The following is a 22,794-nucleotide window of genomic DNA, read 5'->3' as shown; positions in this document are numbered from 1 at the left end:
ACTTGGAGAGGTGGGGGTGGATAAACAGCAGTACATTGATCTTCCGAGTGAATGGCTGTATGGGGTGGGGCACATGTCAGAACCAGTGTTATCACTGGAGGACAGGCAGTCTGTTCTCCATGTACAGCCAGAAAAACTGACCATGCTGAGATGAATATACTGTCATGCCTAGTGTGGTGAGTTTGAAATAGGAAAACAGGGGGACTGCCAGGATCACCGGGTATTTCAGGTAAAGAAATCAATAGATAGAGTGCGGGATACTTTTTAACACAAGTACATGGTACAACAGACACATATCAGAAATATTAAAGTTGGGTTAAAAAAAATATTTGTGTGAATTGACACAGCTCAATGATCAGTGCTTAGGTGCATGCTAGCAGATAAGAAACAGCCTCTATTCACCTACTGTATATGGTGGATGAAGACATTGTACCTCAGGTCGGTATCGTAGTACACTGCAGTAGATTCAGCTTGAAGGAAAGTTTGTCTCTATGTCTGTAAAGTTCCGACCTGCACTTTGTGTAACTATAAATACTATTTATAGATAGATACCATACTCTGTTAGATTGCATTAGGGCACTGTTTATTAAGCTGTGTCTCTATATACTGGTCATTGTCTTTCTAAAACAGTTGCCCACTCTTACTTTTTGCCTATAAATAACAATTAAGAATTTTTTACAATTAATCTGTCCTGCATTGACCTGAAATTATTTATTTTTTAGGGCTATTATATTTCTGGTGTCCCAAACCATGCCTATCTGTGCCTTTTTTTATGTTGTTAGTTCACCGGCTGTAAGTATATATTTATTTTTGATATTTTTACCTCTAGGGTACTTAAGGGTGAGATGCACTATTTACTCTATTTAAGATATGTAACATATACATAAACTGGTGAAGTTTTAGGATGGGGGGGCGTCAGACCCCGCCCTCCCTTTTTGACCACTCCCACTTCTCATAAGTTCCACCCCTTATATTATCCACCCACTCTGTCTCCTGTATTCCACTTGCTTCCACCCATAGTGTCAGGAATATACAGCTCAAGGCAGAGTATACAGTCCCAGAATCACAGGACAGGTTATATATTTCAGCCTCATAGATCGGGTATACAGTTCAGCATCACAGATCAGGGTATACAGCTCAGCATCACAGCACAGAGTATATAGCTCAGCCTCACAGATCAGGGTATATAGCATTACAGATCAGCCTCACAGATCAGGTTATTATCATCATCATCATCATCATCATCATCCTCATCATTGTATAATACACCCGTCACTTCTATCCTCATCATTGTATAATACACCCGTCATTGCCATCCTCCTCATTGTATAATACACCCATCATCATCCATATCATTGTATAATACACTCATTATTATCATCCTCCTCATTGTATAATATACCCATCATCAGATGACAGGTATATTATACAATAATGAGGATAGCGATGACGGGTGTATTATATAATGAGGATATCGATGACGCATCGATGGCGTATTATACAATGATGAGGAGGATGATCATCAGCCTCCCCATCATTGTGGTTTTGTATAATACACCCGGCGGCTGACGTCATCACTATCCTCATCCAGTGAGTGACCAGGACATCCGGCCTGGCAAGTGGTCACTAATACTCTTGATTATTTATTTTTTTCTTAGCAAGTTGAAAGTGAATTTTCAGTTTGAATCCTGAGGATTAAACTGACACCTCATTGCAAACAGAATGGGTGTCAGTTACACCTCTGTCAGCAAGCATATGGCATGTCAGATTTTTGTGCCCAGTGTAAGTAAATCATGGAGACTGAGCAGACTCCAGAGGATAGAATTTCACTTTATATAAGATTTATTGCAAGGATAGAGGAAAGCAGCAGTCTAGCATGTCCTTGCAGCAGATAAGAAATGGTTAACACTCACAGCTCATCCACGGATGTCAGCAAGTCAGAGTGATCATAATACAGAGAGCAGAGCAGAGAGCTTTACTCCCTCTGACTTTCACTTCACTTTACTTCCAACTTGCTGTTCCATCACATGAAATACTGTCTGTGCTCCCTCTCACATCAGATGTATTTACAATCCGATCCGTAGCTCAAAGTATAACACGAGCACGGTGCTGCTGTGTATTCCTCTCCCCCTACCTGCTCCAGTTCACATTAGATAGGCCACCTGTTTTAGGTACAGCTTCACCAGGCTGATGCTGATCGCACTGCTTCTCAGTCCACTCTGAGCAGGGAAACTGGAAGTAACGCCAAGGGAAAGCACCGCCAATCAAAAACAAGGCAAGCATAATAACAGTACGGGAGGAAGTATTCAGGCGCACTCCATTGCACCACAAGGCAGGTCAAAACCAGGCAAATGAAGCATCTTGTCTGCAATCATGTGATTGCCTAGAATCACACTTCCCATAGTGCACTGTGTCCAGCACCCGAACACGGTGCACTTAAAGGACCTTTTTTTTGTGACTAGGGGGGCGGCACCTGTGAGCCCCCTATGTATGGGCTGCCACTGTATACTGCTGTAATACTGATGATAAACTGATTATACTGTTGTGTATTTACTGTAAGAATATTTGTATGGTTCTTCCATGGATGTTATTAAAAAAAAACAGAACTCTGTTTGGGAAGAAGAAGAGAAAGAATGGAGAGAGGTCCAGTTCAGATGGGACCTTTTCTATATTTCTACTGTATATGTATAATAATACCTGCTGCTTTGACTGCTTTTTGAGTCAAAGTTCATGCTTTGCTGTTTCCCCGTTTCATACTTAGTGTCTTACTTATCTGAGTATGTTGAAATATACAGTAGGTTTTTGGAAAGCTTAATGAGACCAGTGATCGCCAACCTTTCAGACCTCACGGACCACTAAACTCACAATTTTGAAACCTGCAGACCACTAACATGAATTCTACATGCCTTATACACACAATGTTCAGGCTCTCTTCCACCCTCCCCCTGAATCACACTGCTGCCCTATTCACACAATGCTCTGGCTCTCTGCTGCCCTCCCCCTGATCACACTGCTGCCTTATACACGCAATGCTCTGACACTCTGCCCCTCTCCCCCTGGATCACACTGCTGTCTTATATACACAATGCTCCGGCTCTCTGCCCCTCTCCCCCCTGTATCACACTGCTGCTTTATACACACAATGCTCCGGCTCTCTGCTCCTCTCCCCCCTGTATCACACTGCTGCTTTATACACACAATGCTCCGGCTCTCTTCCCCTCTCACCCTGGATTACACTGCTGCCTTATACAAACAATGCTCCAACTCTCTGCCCCCCTCCCCTGGATCACACTGCTGCCTTATACACACAATGCTCTGTCTCTCTGCCCCTCTCTCCCTGGATCACGCTGCTGCCTTATACACACAATGCTCTGGCTCTCTGCCCCTCTCTCCCTGGATCACGCTGCTGCCTTATACACACAATGCTTTGGCTTCCTGCTGCCCTCTGGCCCCTGCACTCTGCATCACACTGCTGCCTTACTCAGACTCGTCATTGGCTCTCACCTCCTTATCCAGCCATGTGCTCAAGCTCAGTGCTCTCTACCACAGTCTGTGATCAGCGCTGCCATTGGAAGTCCCCTCCTTTCTCACCTCCCCCTCTCTGCACTACTCTTGGCACCTCCCTCTGTGTGGCACCTTCACAGGAGCTGCAACTACAGAGGAGACATCGGGAATCAATGCACACTGACAGTATTAACACTGAAAACATTGGGCAGTATATATCCACCAAAATGTTGATTTGCAGCAGAATCCCTGGGGACTACCACAGTTTTTCTCATGAACAATCAGTGATTCATGGACCACTGGTTGGAGAATACTGTAATAAACTACAGGGAAATGAAGATGTTTTGTTGTAGTCTTTACACACTTTATGTAATTCTTTTAATCTCTTTAAAGATTATTGCAATGCTATAGAGGAAGAACAGCTATTACTAATCAGAAGTTACCCTTAAAGTGTCACTATACCCACATCATAAAAAAAAACTATGAATAAATGGTGTATTACATGCTTTTCATATTCACTCAGTCACTATGAGATTTGTTTTCTTTATTCTGCAAAAAACCTGATTGATCCTACTATTCTCTAGCTTCACCTTCTGTTCATGTCCCCAATTCAGCTAGGGGTTTTGCAGCTGTGGTGGCAACTCTGCACTTGCTTAGTTTTCAGGGAGTTTCTATCCTGAACATTTCCTCCTTATCACATCTGAGCAGCCCATGTGACTATAGAGTCACACATGTGCATGTGAGTGTATTCACAGTGGTAAATGACAGACCACTCCCTCCCTCCTCCTCCTCCATGCACGCTAACCAGCTAGACACAATAGGGGCAGGATATTACATCTAGATTAATGGTGGCTTCACCTCCCTCTTATTAAGATAGAGGCTGGAGGGGCGTGACTCGGCCAGTGACTGGCAGAAATCCACCTACACCATGTTATTTCCACAAAATAATAAAGATTTAATTTCAAATATACAGTATATTTGTAATGACAATTTAAAACTGTTTAATACTAATTATTTTTACTCTGTAAAGACTGTTATTATTATTTTTTTATATAACATGTGACCAACAGCAAAGGACTAGCAGCTCCTCTTGCTTTTGTTTACCAGCAGACCAGCTGGGAAATGATGTAACAGCTGTATACTCTGCGTAACATCTGCATACTTTCAGCTATTAAAGCCATTCATTTTTTTAAATGTTTAGCTCTAGAAAATGACTGCCAGGGTGAGAGATAGGCTTGAGGAGCACAACCTGGTCTGGGGGAGATGGTGGCTGCTGGAGGTCTGATGGCGAACCAGTGATGGTATGGTGATGTAGACCACTGGCGTTCTATTTCCTTTACCTTACTTCTTTCTATTCTTTTCTCTCTTATTCTCTTTGTTTATAATGCTGATGGTCTTTGCTTTGTTCCGAATTTGGCGTATAGGCTAAGTAGCAGACCTTGGGTGGCCACGTGGTTGCTAGCACAGATAGCTGACTTATGGTGTCTTCTGTCCGGATGCACACCCCTGGTCAGACTGCTTAATTTTGCTGCACCTCCCCATTCTGTGTCATTTTGCATTGTCTGTTTGCTTTTGACCTCTCACATTTTGGGAGCCATACTGCTGCTACTATATGCTTGTACTGCTTTCTTTTTCATGAGTCTACGAAAAATAAATAAATTGTTATTTGGATAAAATGTTCAGCTCTTTCTGCTGATGTGTGCTCATCTTCATATTTTTTTCTACTATTTATACTTTTAATATTAAGCTTTTTAACATTGAAGTCAATGAGAGCATGCTTAAAATCCATAAAATCTTCTTCTGCTGCCAGAAGTTTCAGCTCCTTCATACTTTCACCTACAGACACCAAACAAACTTTAAAATGTTCACAAAATATTCAGCTATCTGGCTATATTTATATTATTATTATTTTTTTATATATTATTATTTTTTTTTCTGAAAATTTCATTAAATTTAGGGCAGCCAGGCTTTTGTTGTCTGTTTTGTTTCCATGGTTACCAACACTTCTTATACACAGTGATGGGCAGTGGGGAGGAGCACAGACACACCATGTACTTATTTAGAATAGAAGAATACTAGAAAATGCATTTCCTAGAGAAAATGCGTGGGAATGCTGAATAGCATCAAAACTGCCCCATCATATTGCCCCATCAAAACTGCCCATCATATTCCTTTATTATAAATCAGTACATGGTGTGTCTGGGCTCTCCCCCACTGCCCATCACTGTGTATAAGAAGTGTTAGTAACCATGGAAACAAAACAGACAACAAAAGCCTGGCTGTCCTAAATTTAATGAAATTTTCTGAAATTATCACTAAACTTAAACAGCTTTTTCACAAAAAGCTGAAAAAGATATCAAACTGAAAAGATATAACCAGATAGCTGAATATTTTGTGAACATTTTAAAGTTTGTTTGGCGTCTGTAGGTGAAAGTATGAAGGAGCTGAAACTTTTGGCAGCGGAAAAATATTTTACGGATTTTAAGCATGCTCTCATTGACTTCAATGTTAAACAAAAGTGTTAAAAAGCTTAATATTTTAAAAAGTATAAATAGTAGTAAAAAAATTGAAGGAGAGCACACATCAGCTGAAAGAGCTTAACATTTCAAAAGCTGAATGGCTTTAATAGCTGAAAGTATGCAGAACTTACGCAGAGCCAAAAAATGTACGGAATAATAAAATTAAAAAAATGATTATGATTAACTAGAAAATGCATTTCCTGGAGAAAATGCATGGGAATGCTGAATAGCATCAAAACTGCCCCATCATATTCCTCTGTTATAAATCAGTACATGGTGTGTCTGTGCTCTCCACCACTGCCCATCACTGTGTGTTAAGAAGCTTTGGTAACCACGGAAACAAAACAGATAACAAAAGCCTGGCTGCCCTAAATGTAATGAAATTTTCTGAAATTATCACTAAACTTAAACAGCTTTTTCACAAAAACTGTAAAAGATATCAAACTGAAAAGATATAGCCAGATAGCTGAATATTTTGTCAACATTTTAAAGTTTAAGTTTAGTCATCATTTCAGAAAATTTCATTAAATTTAGGGCAGCCAGGCTTTTGTTGTCTGTTTTGTTTCCATGGTTACCAACACATCTTATACTCAGTGATGGGCAGTGGGGGAGAGCACAGACACACCATGTACTGATTTGTAATAGAGGAATATGGGGGCAATATGATGAGGAAGTTTTGATGCTATTCAGCATTCCCACGCATTTTCTCCGGGAAATGCATTTTCTAGTTTATTTTGTTATTATTAAAATAACTACAGTGCCATCATTCACATACAGAAATAGAAGGGACAGTGTAAATTAAACAGTGTGTGTTTAGTATCACATGAAATGTGCCACTTGTATATGTATTTCAGGGCTCACTGCCAAAACCATAATACATTTTAATATTCTCTGACCAAACATATAGCATTCCTTCAATTGTGTATGTTCTCTTTTGTACAGGGTGTTTTCAATGGACTGCTTAGAGGCATTGGGAAGCCAGAGATTGGGGCATTAGCAATTATTGTAGGTTACTGCCTTATCAGTTTTCCAGTTGGTGTACCCCTCATGCTTACATTGGGACTAGGTATAAAAGGTAATTAAAAAGTAATTTTATGAATGATATTTTAATTTTACTGTAACTTGCATCAGTATTTTAGTGACTTGAAATTTTAAACTGGTTTTGCTTATGTTCTTTTGTTAACATTTGGTTTTATTGATCAAAACAAAACATTTTAAAGTCACTCCCTGGTAAATGTAGAATGGCAGTGCAAGGATACGGGCCAACAACAATGAGTATTCTTATTGCTTATTAAAGTGGTTGTAAACCTTTGCATTTACTCAGTGAAGTGACTGCCTAAGTTGTACCTGATTATCTGCTGCTGTCTCTTCTCTACGGCCTTCCAAAGCACACCTTTTTATGTAGATTTCTGAGCTGTAGCAGGCAGGTAAATCACACACTGCAGACTACATAGCAGGGAGCTGACTGGAACCTGAGTACTGATTGGAGGGCAGATAGCACAGCAGGCAGGCGGCAGACAGCAGTCACACTCTATAGGGGAATATGCTTTGTTCCTTTTTCATGTTAGAGTTTTACAACCATTTTAACTTCAGGTGCTCTTTTATAATAGAGACTGAGAAACAAGTCTACTACAGCTCTTGTGTCTCAGTAATCAGGGATATGACTGGACCTATGTTATTTTGTGAATTATAAGTGGTGTTGAGAGGGAAGACACAGAATTTATCAAACTGGAGCAGCCATAATCTGGAGCAGCTGTACAGTACATGGCAACCAATCAACTTCTAGCTTTCATTTTCAAAGCTTAACTGAACAAGCTGAAGATAGAAACTAAATGGTTGCCAAGCACAGCTGTTCCAGATTCTGATTGCCCCAGTTTTGATAAATTCCCCCATAAAATAAAAGAGGATAATGCAATTAGAAAGGTAAAAAGAACTAGCGGCTAGAAATGACTGAGAGAGGTTCCATAGCTCTCAGACCCATATAAATGAATCCAGTGTTTTGGATAGCAAATTGGAGATTGAGCTATTGGCTTCAAGAAAGACCAACTAACGTATTTACAGCTATAAAACTGTGAATCCAACATTGACAATAGGAATTCTGAAGTTTATTTCCAGCCAAGAACTGGTCAAGAATTTAGATGTAGTGTAAGAACAGCATGTTTAACTTCAAAGAGAGGAAATCATGCATGACTTGGGACATGCAGTACTTTTCCTAAATGAGTCATCAACAGAATGTGCCTTACTGCATTAATTGGATACACATAATGTGCTTTCTTATCGTCAACATTTTTTTACACTGATGATCCTTTTGATCAGTAAATTATTGTTTTCAGCCCAAATTGGTCTTGGTGAAAAATGCTTTAGAATCCAACCAAATCAGTCTTTTTCCTCTGTGTTGAGCAATCATTGAAAATTAAATCAGCAAAAGATTGCTCATAAAAATAAAATCTATGATTGATGGATAATTTTTTACTATGCACAAGATAAATGGACATTTAATGGACTGTGAAAATGTGAGATTTACTTGTAGTCCAAATGAAGAGGTTATGCATGTTGTATTGGTATATTTTGTCTATTATATATGTTATGTATTCAGAAATGTAATTGAAAAATCCTTTTTTTTAATTAGAAAAATAAAGGTTAATATTTGCTTCAACAGGTTTTTGGATTGGAATGCTTTCTGGGTTTGCTTGTATTGATCTCTTCTTTTCTATATATTTCTGGAATGTAAACTGGAACCTCGTGACAGAAAAGGTATTTATATTTTATATCTTTACATGGTATTTAGAGAGGCTTTGTAACAGAGACCATCCAGTCTCCTAAAGGATAAGTTCACGTTTTGGGAAAAATTAATACATACAGTATTTTTGCAGGAAAAAAAGCCTGTAACTCTGTATGGGCTGTCTGTTTGAAAGCTTCAGGGCTTGTCAATGAACTATGGAAGCACTCATCAGTGGCCTCATAGTTCAGTGAAAACCACAGGCTGTCTGCTGTGGTAACAAACGGGACTTGGAATTCTCTTTAACAAGTAACAGTAGACTTCCAATGTGCTTACTTGTGTATCATTTTCTGTACCATTGTTAAACAACTTGGAAAAACACAATAAAAACCCTTATAAACAGTGACGGCTGGTGATTTTTTTGTTTGGGGGGCGGTGAACAAACAAACCCCCCGATGTCCGCCGGTCGGTCAACTGGCACTTGCTCCATCTAGGCGGCAGGCATCCGAGGAGCGACGGTCGGGATCGAGCATCCAGGCATCGGTGGGTCTGGGCAGCTCCTCTTCTCCTCCTAGGCATCCAATAGAGTCGCCTGTCCTTTCAGCCAATCGGGTGATGGGTATCAGACCCGCTTCTTGATTGGCCAGGAGGAGGATCAGTGTTGCAACAGCGAATATTCCATTCTCTGTTGCAACACACCTGGGTGGGCTCCGGGCGCATCCTCTGTGTCCTGAGCCCACCCTATCTTAGCCTATTGGAGCCTCTGGCTCTAATCAGGTGTTTAAAAAAAAAAAACGTGGCCACTGTAATTTATGCGCCTGGTGACCTGAAAGGGGCTGGATGCATTAATAGGGAGAGGCCGCGGCAGCCATGGATAGATTCATGCCATGCAAGAATCTATCCATTGCATATAGGGGGTGGCCATGAGAGAGGAGGTGGTGTCGGGGTGCCCCTAATGGATGGGCCACCCCTGCATAGAAAATTAAAAAGTCATAGTGACAGTGGAGAAGAACTCTCACTCACTGTGATGGGGGCAGGAGATCAGGGGGTGCAGAGAGGACCGCTGGAGTATTTTACACGTTATACCTTGAATACGGGTGTAACTTGCTCCAAAAGGTGAACTTTAAACTAACAGTTTTGTTGTGGGGATCAGAACACAGCTACTGAATCTGCCATGTCCGGTTTGATGGCATTTGTTTGGTTAATTTAAAGATTTTTTTTTTCTTTAATAGTTTTATTATTAGTTCTGATAATCGTTCATGCAGACTGTATATCATATACACTGCAGTTTAGAATGTCTCAAAACCCATGGTCTGTTGGCATCTGCTTTATTTTATGTTCAATAGATTTTTATTGAATTTTTCCAAGAGTAAGGTACAGAATATATCATGAAAGTGTATAATACAATAACAAAATGGTACATACATTTTGAACGTAATTCTGTTTTTTTATACATAGCCAAGCAATATGTAGTCACTTATACATTACAATATTTAGTGGGCCATTTTGTAGGCTCAAAAGTGACTTCTTTATTGTCATCGTATTGTGAGAGGGTGAATCTCCCCTTCCGACACCCCTTTGGGTACTCGCAGTGCCCTGGGAGGGAAGACTCAGTGTTCCTCTCACAGTGCTTATGCCTAATTCAAAGTTTGTATTGCTTGTTAGCTTACCCACATCTATAAGAATATAGCTATTGCTTGAGTCAGAAAGTACAACTGTTTAGAACAGAATTTACTATGGGTGGAACAATAGTAAAAGGAAAAGGGAAAAGTAAACAATTGAAGTTAAACAAAACATATGTGTGCATAGCTCGAGAGCTTGTAATTGTTTGCAAATCCTCAATAGTATTTAGAACTTTTTTGCTTTGTACCAGTCAGTCCACGGTTTCCATTGTTTGTGTGATGCTTGGAATCTGCCTTGGGATGAAGTGAACATAATTTCATAGGTGACGTGCGTGTTAGTTGTCATTATTATTTCCTTCAGTGTGGGGGGTTCCTGGTCCTGGACATGGGACACTATCCCCCTGGTCACTTTTGGGAACAAGTCAATGCCCAAAGATAAAATAGCTAATCCTGGAGTTTTAGGGGCCTCTGCTTTATTCTTTTATTGCTTTATCCTTTTTGGACCAGTGCCTTTATATTTTTCAGTAAAACATAAAAAGTGACAGCTGCTGCATGTTCTGTCATCCAGAACTAACCTATACCTGTAACCATCTGCACTGTGCCTGAAAAGCCAGAAGCAGAAAAAAAAAAAATATATAAATCTTGAAAAGCCAGAAGCAGAAAAAAAAAATATATATAAATCTATATAAGGTGAATTCTTTAAATACATGCACTGTAAAAAAAAATATATTTTTTGTAGAGTACGATAAGATACATATATATGAGACTGCTCCAGCATCATTGTATTTCTCCTATCAATGCTCTTTACAAATAAACAGGCTCAATAATTATTAACCCCTTCCCACCGAGCGTACACAGATATGCGGCCTCGGCTTTCGGGGTTATACCGGGATGATGCCCTCAGCTGCAGGCATCGTCCTGCTACCATTTTTTAGAGCGGGCGATTGGCTTTCCAGGCATAACAACCTCCTGAATGTAAACACAGAAGCGACGTCACAATGTCACTTCCTGTTTACTCGGCTGCCAATGGCACCGGATTAAAAAAATATACAGTATTCAGAATCGCCATTTTCAGAGCTCTGAATACTTTGAAATGTAAAGGAGGGATCGGGGGTCTTTTAGACCCCCGATCCCTCCATAAAGAGTACCTGTCACCACCTATTACTGTCACAAGGGATACTTACATTGCTTGTGACAGCAATAAAAGCGATCAAATTTATTTTAAAACACAATTAATGTAAAAATAAATAAGAAACTTTTTTTTTTAAAGCGTCCCCGTGAGCTCGCGCAGCAGAGAAAACGAATATGGAAGTCATGCCCGCATATGTAAACGGTGGTCAAATCACACATGTGAGATATTGCCGTGATTGTAAGAGCAATAATTTTAGCAGTCAATCTCCTCTGTAACTCTAACCTGGTAACCGTAAAAAAAAAATGAAAGAATCGCCTATGAAGATTTTTAGGTACCGTAGTTTGTCGCCATTCCACGAGTGCAATTATAAAGCGTGACATGTTTGGTATCTATTTACTTAGTGTAACATCATCTTTCACATACAAAAAAATTGGGCTAACTTTTTTTAGTTTTTTTTTAATTCATGAAATTTTTTTCCCAAAAAGTTGTGTTTAAACACCGCTGCACAAATACCATGTGACACAAAATATTGCAACAATCGCCATTTTATTCTCTAGATTCTCTGCTAAATAATATATATATATATATATATATATATATATATATATATATATATATATATATATATATATATATATATATATATATATATATAATATAATGTATGGGGTTCTAAGTAATTGAACTTCATGAGTGAAATATATATACACACACACACAAACATACACATAGCGACACTATAGCACTATGCACTTCACACATCTCACAACCACTAATGTTGGGTTTTGTCTGTATTTTATGAATTCCAGTGCCTAGATGGACATAACAGACCATTTTCCGTGCTGTAAATATATTAACCACAAGGTCACAACAGCAGTGCATTTTACAGTGCACTGTATGCAAGTGTGGTCCTAAAAGGTAAAAGTTACACTGCAATTTCAAAATTAAATGCACATTCTAACAATGAGCTTCTCTTGTTTGCCCCTTTTATTGGTCTGTTTATACTATGAAAAGTGTTTTATTTCTGCTTGCTAATGCAGAAAAATACCATATAGAAATTTTGTGAGCGTATAACCTCTGGTGCTACACATCTTTTACATTATTCCCAGCTATCTCTGAGGACTACAGAACCACACCCCCTAGAGATGGAATAGAAGGTGTTCTGTAGTAATGTCCTAGGGTGACAACACTGTGCCTTGAAAGATACAGGACAGGAATAGGGATGAGCCGAACACCACCCGGTTTGGTTCACATCCAGAACAGGCAAAAAATTAGTTTGAACACGCAAACCGCGTTAAAGTCTATGGTACAGGAACATGAATAATCAAAAGTGCTTATTTTAAAGGCTTATATGCAAGTTATTGTCATAAAAAGTGTTTGGGCACCAGGGTCCTGCCCTAGGGGACATGTATCAATGCAAAACAAAGTTTTAAAAACTGAAGTTTTTTCGGGAGCAGTGATTTTAATAATGCTTAAAGTGAAACAATAAAAATTAAATATTCCTTTAAATTTCGTCCTGGGGATGTGTCCATAGTATGCCTGTAAAGTGGTGCATGTTTCCCGTGTTTAGAACAGTCTAAGAGCAAAATTACAGGAAAAAAAGTCATTTAAAACTCACGGCTAATGAATAATGAATTGTCGGTCCCGGCAATACACATAAAAGTAATTGGAAAAAAAAGGGCATGGGATTCCCCCACAGGGAAACCCCAAACCAAAATTTAAAAAAAAATTATGTAGGGGGACTGCGAGTAGTTTTAAATGACTTTTTTCCCCTTTAGAAATGTAATTTTGCTCTCAGACCGTTCTAAACACGGGAAACATGCGCCACTATAGAGAATATTATACTTTTATTGTTTCACTTTAAGCATTATTAAAATCACTGCTCCTGAAAAACGGCCGGTTTTAAAACTTTTTTTTTGCATTGATGCATGGCCCCTGGGGCAGGACTCATGCCCCCAAACACTTTTTATGACAATAACTTGCATATTAACCTTTAAAATTAGCACTTTCGATTTCGCCCATGGACTTTTAAAGGGTGTACCGCGGCTTTCAAATTTGCAGTGAACACCCCAAATTGTTCACTATTCGGCGAACAGGCGAACAGCCAATGTTCAGGTCAAACTCATGTTCGACCTTAATGTAGCAGGATCACCAGATGAAAATAAAAAAACTGAAGAAATAAAATAAATGCAGCCACCATATTAATCAACTGGTAAACTACAATGTATTTAACGTTTTGTTCTTGGATATTTAGACATGCTTTTAATTACATATTGCCAATTAAAATGTCAGCTTATTCAAACCACCTTTTGACTTGTTGTGTTACCGTCCTTCATGATGGAGTATGGTATGGTCCAGAACTAATATCAGTTCAACCAACACATTTCTAAAGGCTGACTTGTCATTGTTGCTTTCTTTCTAGATGTAGAATATTATTGTCAGTTTATATTTTACTATAGCATACGTTCTTTGCTTTTTAGGCTAAGGAACTTGTAGGCTTGAGAAAGAACCTTGGATTTTTTGAGCATGGTATTAATCCCACAGGTATGTAATTTTGTAATATTTTGGCACTAGCCAAACAAAAATATACATAGCAAATTGGTCAATTCACTAAAAGTTGAATAACGACAAATAAAATGCGATAAATACAGCATGCGGTAAATCAGTTGTGAAAGTTTAATTTATTAAGAATTTACTGTGAATACTGAATGCATAGTTTGTTCGGTTTGCACACTGCTGTCCATCCAACACCGAGAGCTTCCTGAGAGGGGAAGAGAGCAGAGTGATGATCTCATTGGTGTGTCCCTGCTCAGTCATTGTCCAATCACAAGCTGTGACAGGTCCTAAATCAATATATATTGTTCAATTGCAATGCAGTTTGCATAGAGGCATCAGGGATCCAGGGCCTAGTATTGCTATCTGGTAGGGGTGTCTGAAACAGAAACCCTGTTGGAGAATTACAATTCTTTTTGACATGTGTAGCACTAACCCCCGAAGGAGCTGCTGGTTATTTTTGGGCTTACCGTTACCTTCTGTTGTCCTTGTGGCACGTCTAGGGGATGTCCCATGGTAGATGACCCAGTAACTTGAGACTGACAATAGATCCACTTGAATGGATTTTATTTGCAAAAACTCAAACCATTGAACAGTCTTTCAACTTCAGAGGGTTGGGAAAGGAAGTTCAGGTACTCTCAATGTCAAAGTCCAAAAACTTTAAAGAACTTGCTTACTTTGACTGCATCCAGAGAATAGCCATTCGTAACTGGATGAACACTCAGGTTGGACAGTCCCTCCCTCACAAGGCCCAACAGCCAACAAGGTGCCCACTCAGGAACAAAGTCTTTGTCACAGATGTTGTTGCAGAACACGTAGGGAAACCAAGCTGTAGAACACTCGTGGGATACCTGGATCTTTCAGCCTGCTTGGCGATATCCACAAGACCAGACTCTCTCGGCTGCTTCAACCCCTCCAGGCTCCCGCCAAGAAAACCAACCTGTACGTGGTGTTCTTCTAAAGAGTCCTCCCCTGGAATGCCTGAAGTACACTGGGTCTCTCCCAATCCAGAGATGGCACCCATCCACCTCAGAATCCTCGCCTTGCCTCCCTGCCCTGGGCTAGCCAGCCCCAAGGCATTACAGTCGGGTGGATCCGCACCCCAGGCCATAGCCTTCCTGGGGGCTGGTCAGGAGGACCAGGACCATGTAATCAGCACTTCATACTGGACCGGAACACCGAACCACGGGACGTCCGCATCCTAAATACCCTCTCCCAGAAGGCACAGCAAGAGGGCCACTCCAAGACAGAGTCATTTAAGCTCCTGACCAGACCATAGTTCCACGCCTGCCACCAGAGACAGTGCCCCCCGTGGCCAGGCTGAACATCTCACAGTCCAGTCAGACTGACACAGAAGTCAAATTTAGACAAATAGACCCAAACCAAACTGCAGTTTGGTTAAAGTTTAACTTTGAAAAACACATAGCGCATGCTCTTCAGGAGCCTGCGCTACACATGTAAGACAGTATGATATGTCTTTCTGTTTCAATATGTTTATTGAAAATTTGAATAAGCAGAAATAAGCAAGAGATTACAATCTGCTCCTTGGTATGATATGTCTTTCAAACCCGTGATTGACTGCAGATTTAGAATTTTAAAAAAATTTTGTATATCAAGCTTGATCAATCTAATGTAAACAATCTTATATACATCAATGCTTTGTTACTGAGTTTATTATATAGAGATATGGGGAGCTATATCTTGTTCCATATACACATGTATGTTTATTGGTCATATACACATGTATGTTTATTGGTCACATTTTTATTGGTCACATTTTTTCAGTTCACCAAGTGCATTTTTTAAATTTATTTTAAAGGGAACCGCAACACCCATTTACTGTAGAAACAATGTCCACAACACACAAATGTAAATGCTCTGTGGATTGTGGTGCATTGCATTGTCAAAACATGTAGTGCTCCTTAGTACTGTACAGGAAAACATTTGTGTTAAAGCACAAGCAGTGGGCCCTATATGTACAAGCCTGCTTGCTTTATTATTGATTTTGTATGTAAAAGTCAATTTAAAGAGAATATTGTATTGTTTGTGGTAAAATGGCAGTGCCTCCTGTCTGAAATTCTACAAGGTGTTTTTTTTAAGACAGCAGCAAATGGAGTTCAGGTACTAGTAACAATTATGAATGAATGAATGAATGAATGAAATACTTGTATAGCGCACAATGCGAACTGAATCGCCTCTAGGCGCTGTGGCGAGCTTTGATCATCTGCTAAAAGAGGAAGGTCTTGAGTTTTTTCCTAAAAGCCAGGTGATTTTCTTCCAGGCGGATGTTGATTGGTAGAGCATTCCATAGCCGAGGCCCTTGGACAGCGAATCTCCGATCCCCCTTGGATTTATACCGGGCTTTGGGCATGAGGAGGAGGTTTTTGTTGGCTGATCGAAGACTGCGGTTTGGTGTGTAATGATTTATTTTCTCCATTAGGTATTGCGGAGCTTCTCTATGCACGCATTTGTGGGTGAGGCAAAGGGTCTTTAACGTGATCCGATTTTTTACGGTTAGCCAATGTAAGCTCCTCAGCGAAGGAGAGATGGATTCCCAGGGTTTTTTTCCTGTTATCAGCCTTGCCGCCGTGTTTTGGATCAGTTGTAATCGCGCAAGTTTATATTGTGGTAATCCTATGTAAAGCGAGTTTGCGTAGTCCAGTCGTGAATTAATGATTGTTCCAACTACCACTGCTTTGTCATTCTTTGGGATAAAAGGGATGAGTCTGCGAAGCATGCGTAGCAGATGGTGAGATCCACTGACTACAGATCCTATTTGCGAATCCATTGACATTTGTGCGTCTAAAATAACCCTGAGACTCTTCGCTTTGGTCTTTGGGGAGATAGTCTGCCCAAAGACGGTTGGTGGAGACCAGGAGGTTTTGGTTGCGGGCTTATGATTTGGATGTAAGATAAGAAGCTCTGTCTTTGATTCGTTCAGCTGGAGGGAGTTAGTGGTCATCCAGTCCTCTATTGAATTGAGGCAGTTTTCAAGTTGTTGTTGGTGATCTTTTTTTCCATTGATCCAGAAATAAAGTTGCGTGTCGTCAGCGTAAGAGTGGAAGCAGATATCTGAGCATCTGATGATTTGGAGAAGTGGGCGAATGTAAATGTTGAAGAGAACGGGTGATAAAGGAGAGCCTTGAGGGACTCCGCAGGTGACTGCCCGAGTTTCGGAGAGGAATTTTCCTAGTTTCACTGTCTGTGACCGATTTCCTAGGAAGGACGCGAACCATTGGAGATCTATGTCTTGGACTCCGGCTACTTCTGTGAGTCGGACGAGTAGAGTATTGTGATCTACTGTATCAAACGCTGCACTTAGGTCTAGCAGTACGAGGAGACACGGCTCTCCGTCATCTGCTGCTTCGAGGGCGTCATCCCAAATCTTGAGGAGAGCTGTTTCTGTTCCATGACCCGGGCGGAAGCCTGATTGCAGTGGGTCCAGGAGTTTGTGAGTATCCAGGTGAAGTTGTAGCTGATGTACTACAGCTTTTTCCATGATCTTAGAAATGGTGTTGAGGCTTGTAATTGGCCTACTGTTGTTTGGATCCTGAGGGTCCAGGTTTGGTTTCTTGAGTAGAGGTTTGACGATGCCTTGTTTGAGGATGCTGGGAACAATCCCTTCGTGGAATGATCGGTTTATGAGGTGGGTTATGGTTGGAGCCACGATGTCGGAGCATTCTTTCAGTAGTGTTTTGGAGATGTCAATAGGTGAGGTACTGTCACGCAGTTTATTAATGATGTTTTTTGCGGTGTCTACGGTAATTGGGGATAGTGAAAATTTCGGCGGTTGCGGTATGTTGGTGCAGACATCCTCTATGTATTTGCTGGCTGAGGTTGGATGTTTTCTTCTGACAAATTGTTTCCCTGATGGTTTTGACTTTATCGATAAAAAAATAAGACAGTTTGTCACAGTAATCCTGGGATTCACTTTCTGGGGGTTCTAGGCACACCGGATTAATTGATTGATTAACCAGTTTAAACAGTTCCCGTGGTTGGTTTGCGGCCATTGAGATTGTATATGAGAAGTGGTCCTTTTTGGCTTTGAAGATTGCTTTCCGATAATTCTCTGAGACCTTTGTAGTTAAAGTGGTTTTCCTCTGTGGTATTTCTTCTCCATGTTCTTTCCGCTCTTCTGCGTTCTTGCTTTAGTACGGCGAGGGACCTATTAAACCATCCAGAGTTTTTCTTCCTGATGAGAGCCCTGCGTTTTGGTGCTACCGAGTCTGCTGATTGCAGCAATGCCCTGTTCAGGGAGTTGAGTGTTTCCTCCGTAGAGTGGTTTAATGTTATTGTAGTTATCTTGTTGGACAGAGTGGATTTGAAGGATTCGGAGTACAGTTTTTTATGCGATCTGGTCCAGTGCGTTGTTGTTACAGGTTTCCGTTTTTCGTTGGTGATGTTGGTAGCTATTTTGAATTTATTGGGGTGGTGATCCGTCCATGGCAGAGTTATGTTGTGGAGTATGTTGACGTCAATGTTCTGTTTGAAAATGAGGTCCAGGGTGTGTCCTGACCCATGCGTGGGAGTCTTGATCAGTTGCTGGAGACCCAGTTCTTCTAGTTGATTGATGCAGGAAGTCGCATTGGGGTCTTTAGGCTCATTTGCCCAAAGGTTGAAATCTCAGAGTGCCAGGAAATTTTTTAATTTTAGGGTGTGCATTGCAAAGGATTCTGTGAGGGGTGAAAGAAGATTGGACTTTGGTCTTGGTGGTCTGTAGCACAGTAGAATATGAGTGGTGTCATGGGGTGTTGGTTGAAGATTTAGCGTCAGGGTTTCCATAAAAGGCACTGGGTTCTGAGATGATGGTTTAGTGAGATCCAGGTGACCTTTAAAGATCACTGCTAGGCCTCCTCCTTTTTTCCCTATCCGGTGTTCGGTTAGGATCCTGTAGTTTTCCGGCACCAATTCGGTGAGGATGGTGTTGCAGTCAGAGGTTAACCAGCTTTCGGTGATGAAGAGGCAGTCTACATTGTTCTTGATGATGAAGTCGTGTACTTCCAGTCTATGTTTGACTGCAGACCTGGCGTTAATCAAGGCGCAATCTATATATCATGTTCATTAGGATTAATTAACGACAAAAAAGGCATTCAATAATTATCCCTTTCATGCAGAAAATAACAATCCCAAGCAGTCCCCCAGTTCACTCATTCAGAGTGAATGAATGAATTTCAAGTCCCATCTGCCACAGTGGGGGACAGAATAGTTCTCAATGCAACTGAAGTGCAATAATCACTGCACTCAGTCCATTGACACTTCCTCCAGCTCTCCAACTGGAAACCTATACAGAGGCATGGACAGAAAGCAGGAGGAAGTTTGCAGGAGCCTGACATTGCACCCACGATCCACTGATTGTGGGTACAATGCTTTGCAGGCTCCTGTGAAAATAAATAAATGCACATTTGTTTTCTTGCAAAAACATGTACATTTATTGCTTTGTCTTTTTTGTTGTTTTTATAAAGATGAATCTGACCTTTAAAAAGATACAGCTTTCACTGGAATACTCTTTTTTTTTTTTTTTTTTTTTTTGGTGGTGCTGTCCTCTTCAGACCCACCCTTCCAAGCTCCAGCACCACTCCTCTTTCTGGTTGAATGCCACCCAGCCAAAGGTGAATTTTCATCACTGGACCCTAAAGGCACATACATTTTTGTCCTTCATAACAATCCCAAGTTGGGATCAATCCTTTTATATTTTCTTGGCAAATGTGGCCTTGCATGCAGTGTCATTCGATTTTCTTTCAATTAGCCCAAGCTATCAAGGACACATCCCCTGAGGAAGCATCATCACACCTACCTGGCCTATTGGTAATTAATCAAGGTGTTACAAAAAAAAACTGTTGTTTCCTTTTAATTAATCCTAATGAACATGATATATAATGCCTTTCCAATATTAAGAATCTTTAAACAAACCCAATTTAAACTGCCTCTGAAGTAAAGATGAGCAAATTTCAGTGTGGTTTTGCACCCAATTTGGACTTTTTTGTGCTAGTTTAAACATATTCTGGTAGATTAGGAGCAAAGTTTCAAAATTACTTTTACATTTCCAAATGTTGGCAATTCAACAGTTTGAATATGTGATTGCAGTCCAACGATATTCAATAGAAAATTTGCCAGGTCACAGAAATCCATGGTCTGCATACACTGTCCAGCCTTGGTAGTGGAAGTCATGCAAACAATAAGTATGCAATTCTGCCTTCTGCTTATTCTTTAATACTATCATAGATTATATAGTTAATGGTCTCTGTTATTCCTGATAGATGACAGGGAACTGACCAACTATGCTGCCCTACATTCCAGCAGTAGTGAAACTGAGCTCCAACAAAAAGATACGTCAGATGTGGCAGAAGAGGACCGGCAAGCTTTGAAGTGGCTCATCATCCGACGGAGTTTAGAGGCACTTGTGGTTATTTCAACTTTGTTTATTGGACTTATTATAAAATTCACTGTTAAACAGCACTAGCTGCAATGCCACCAGCAACAGTGCAGTTATGCATGCCATACTGTATAGTAAGGGTCTTTTCATACTAGTGGACTTTATTGCTTTGCATTAAAAAAATAATAATAATAATAATAATAATAATGTACAGACACTGTTTGCCATGAGATAACTAACCGCTAAAGCTTAGCTGTCTAAAATTCTTTGTCTGGGAACAAAACTAGACTCTACCCAATGAAGAACCAGCAAAACTCTGAGGCAACCATGGCCAAATTCAAAAAAGTTTGGGAACCTTACACATTTGACTTCTGCTCTAGATAAACTATGGTATGGCTACTATACCCCTACTCTATGAACTCGGCTAATCTAACCCCCCCCCCCCCCCCCATTAATTGTACACTTAGAATAATGTTAACCTCGTAAAACTAACTGCAGCAACTTGTGTACTTCTTTACTTAAAGATGATTTTTGTTGCAGTTCCAGCAAGAGCACATTCCATCGAGGTGGGTCATATATGTAAAATGCAGTGCAATATAAAACATGCAGAGGTGTGCATGTGCTTCTCTTGGTTTGGTATTTGAAAAAAGTTGCAGGAGCCATGTGGTGAGCCCAGTTCATGCAAGCCAGTCAGCGATATTGTTGGAATATCCTTGCTATATATGACTGGGCTCTCTTGTGGCTTTCTTCTAAAATACACCTTTTAGGTCCTTTTGTGCCTCCTGTTATCACTAGAGACCCCCTCTCTTAGCATAACCTCATCACTTCATGCTGCTGATCAACTGTAGTTGAAGATTGACAGGGGGTTCATCCCTGAAGAAGCCCAAGAAATGACGACAGTGAGACCATACTAAATTAGATATTTGTTTTTACTGTGGAACATTTAACTTATGTTATTCAATAAATTGTAATGATTTTAACAGTTTTGTCTATATGTCATTAAAAGCACCTTTAAAGTCCCCAAACCTATACTTTTCTGAAGTAAATTTACTTGGGATGTAGTGCGATTATGTATTTACCAACTACCCATACCTATACCAAAGCAACCTTGAACAGAAAGTCTGCACTGGCGAATGTGAAGCAATCGGTCTCTGAAAGCACGGCCAAAGCCAATTTTTGACTCTTGACCATACTCAAGGCCATTCCCTCATTTACTTCTGATAGAAGGAAAGGCAGAATAGGACTAATCACATACCTACAAGTGTGATATATCTGAGTCTCACACCAATAGAACTATATTTTCCAGGTTCAAGTGTAAATTTTCCTTGAAGTTAGCCACTTTCATGCAGAGCACTGTACAGACATGAACATAACCTTCAAAAACTAGCAAAAACTGGAGTCTGACTGACAGGGAGGGGTTATATCGGGGGGGAGGGGGGCTTTCCTTTATTTGCTTTTTTTTTTACTTTTGGTAGTGTTAAATTTGCCTAAAAGATGCCAGCATTACCCTATCATTATGAATTTGAAGATGCTGTATGTCCCAGAGGTACGAAAAAGTTCACCTTTTGTAACATGGTACACCTATACTCCGGGTGTACCATGTTACAGATGCAGCAGCCTCTGCCCCCCCCCCCCCAAATCCCTTGATCCCTCATTGTGACAGCAAGCGGGAAACCTCCTCCCTGACTTGTTGTCACAATGTTTTTTTAAAATGCGTCTGTGGGGGGCTCCATCTTTACGGCTGTTGGCTTGTAGTTCTCAGTAAGCTACAAGGGCGCTGTTGAGGTAGTAAACTAATTTTCTGCTCATAGTTTCTATTCCGTACACTTGCACCAACATTTCCTGCATCTCTGTTTCCATTTTCCCAAATTTGTAGCTCCATTTCAACTGTGACCATACCTCTCGCTATGTTCGACTGCCCGCAACGCGTTTACACTGATGGTCATGTGTACTCCACGCTAGGTGCCGCTTCTCAATGTGTCTCTGGATAGCCACGCCTCGTATGTTTTAGCTGTACTATATACACAGTGGTTAGCTGGAGTGCAGCGTTAAAGGCTAAGTTAACCTTTTACAAAGAAATAATAAATTCACATCTTTTTAAAAATGACAAAATTTGCCATTTATTATTTTTTACTCTGCAGCCTATAAGGCATTGCACCTCGTATGGGCAGACAGTTACTGAAAGGAAGGAAGAATCAATAAAAACTATGAGGACGCTCACCAGCTCCCTCGCAGTTCATTGAGAACTACACACCGTCAGACAGAGGTTGACTGTAGATGTGGTTTATTAATTCGTAGAATTAGTTAATAATTAATTAGTTAATATATGATGTGGCCATGTGGGAGGAGCCATGTACAGGCATGCCGTTTTT

At 40.3% G+C, this 22,794-nt stretch overlaps 1 protein-coding gene across 1 annotated transcript in view; it reads left to right on the top strand.

Annotated features, from left to right (window-relative positions):
• Positions 1 to 21,402, top strand: part of LOC143982973 (multidrug and toxin extrusion protein 1-like) — a 131,702-nt gene extending 110,300 nt beyond the window's left edge. The window contains exons 13-17 of the mRNA XM_077482157.1: positions 723 to 792; positions 6,966 to 7,098; positions 8,683 to 8,777; positions 13,977 to 14,040; positions 20,307 to 21,402. Of these exons, the coding sequence (XP_077338283.1) occupies positions 723 to 792; positions 6,966 to 7,098; positions 8,683 to 8,777; positions 13,977 to 14,040; positions 20,307 to 20,509 (565 nt within the window). The 3' untranslated portion in view covers positions 20,510 to 21,402. The remainder of the gene's footprint in view (positions 1 to 722; positions 793 to 6,965; positions 7,099 to 8,682; positions 8,778 to 13,976; positions 14,041 to 20,306) is intronic.
• The last annotated feature ends 1,392 nt before the right edge of the window (positions 21,403 to 22,794 follow it).

Source organism: Lithobates pipiens, unplaced genomic scaffold (assembly GCF_037356315.1).
Source record: "Lithobates pipiens isolate NorthernLeopardFrog02 unplaced genomic scaffold, aLitPip1_a1.2 Scaffold_16, whole genome shotgun sequence".
NCBI classification, from domain to species: Eukaryota; Metazoa; Chordata; class Amphibia; order Anura; family Ranidae; genus Lithobates; species Lithobates pipiens.
The sequence above is the reverse complement of the archived record's forward strand: the minus strand, read 5'-3'. Positions and strand labels throughout refer to the sequence as shown.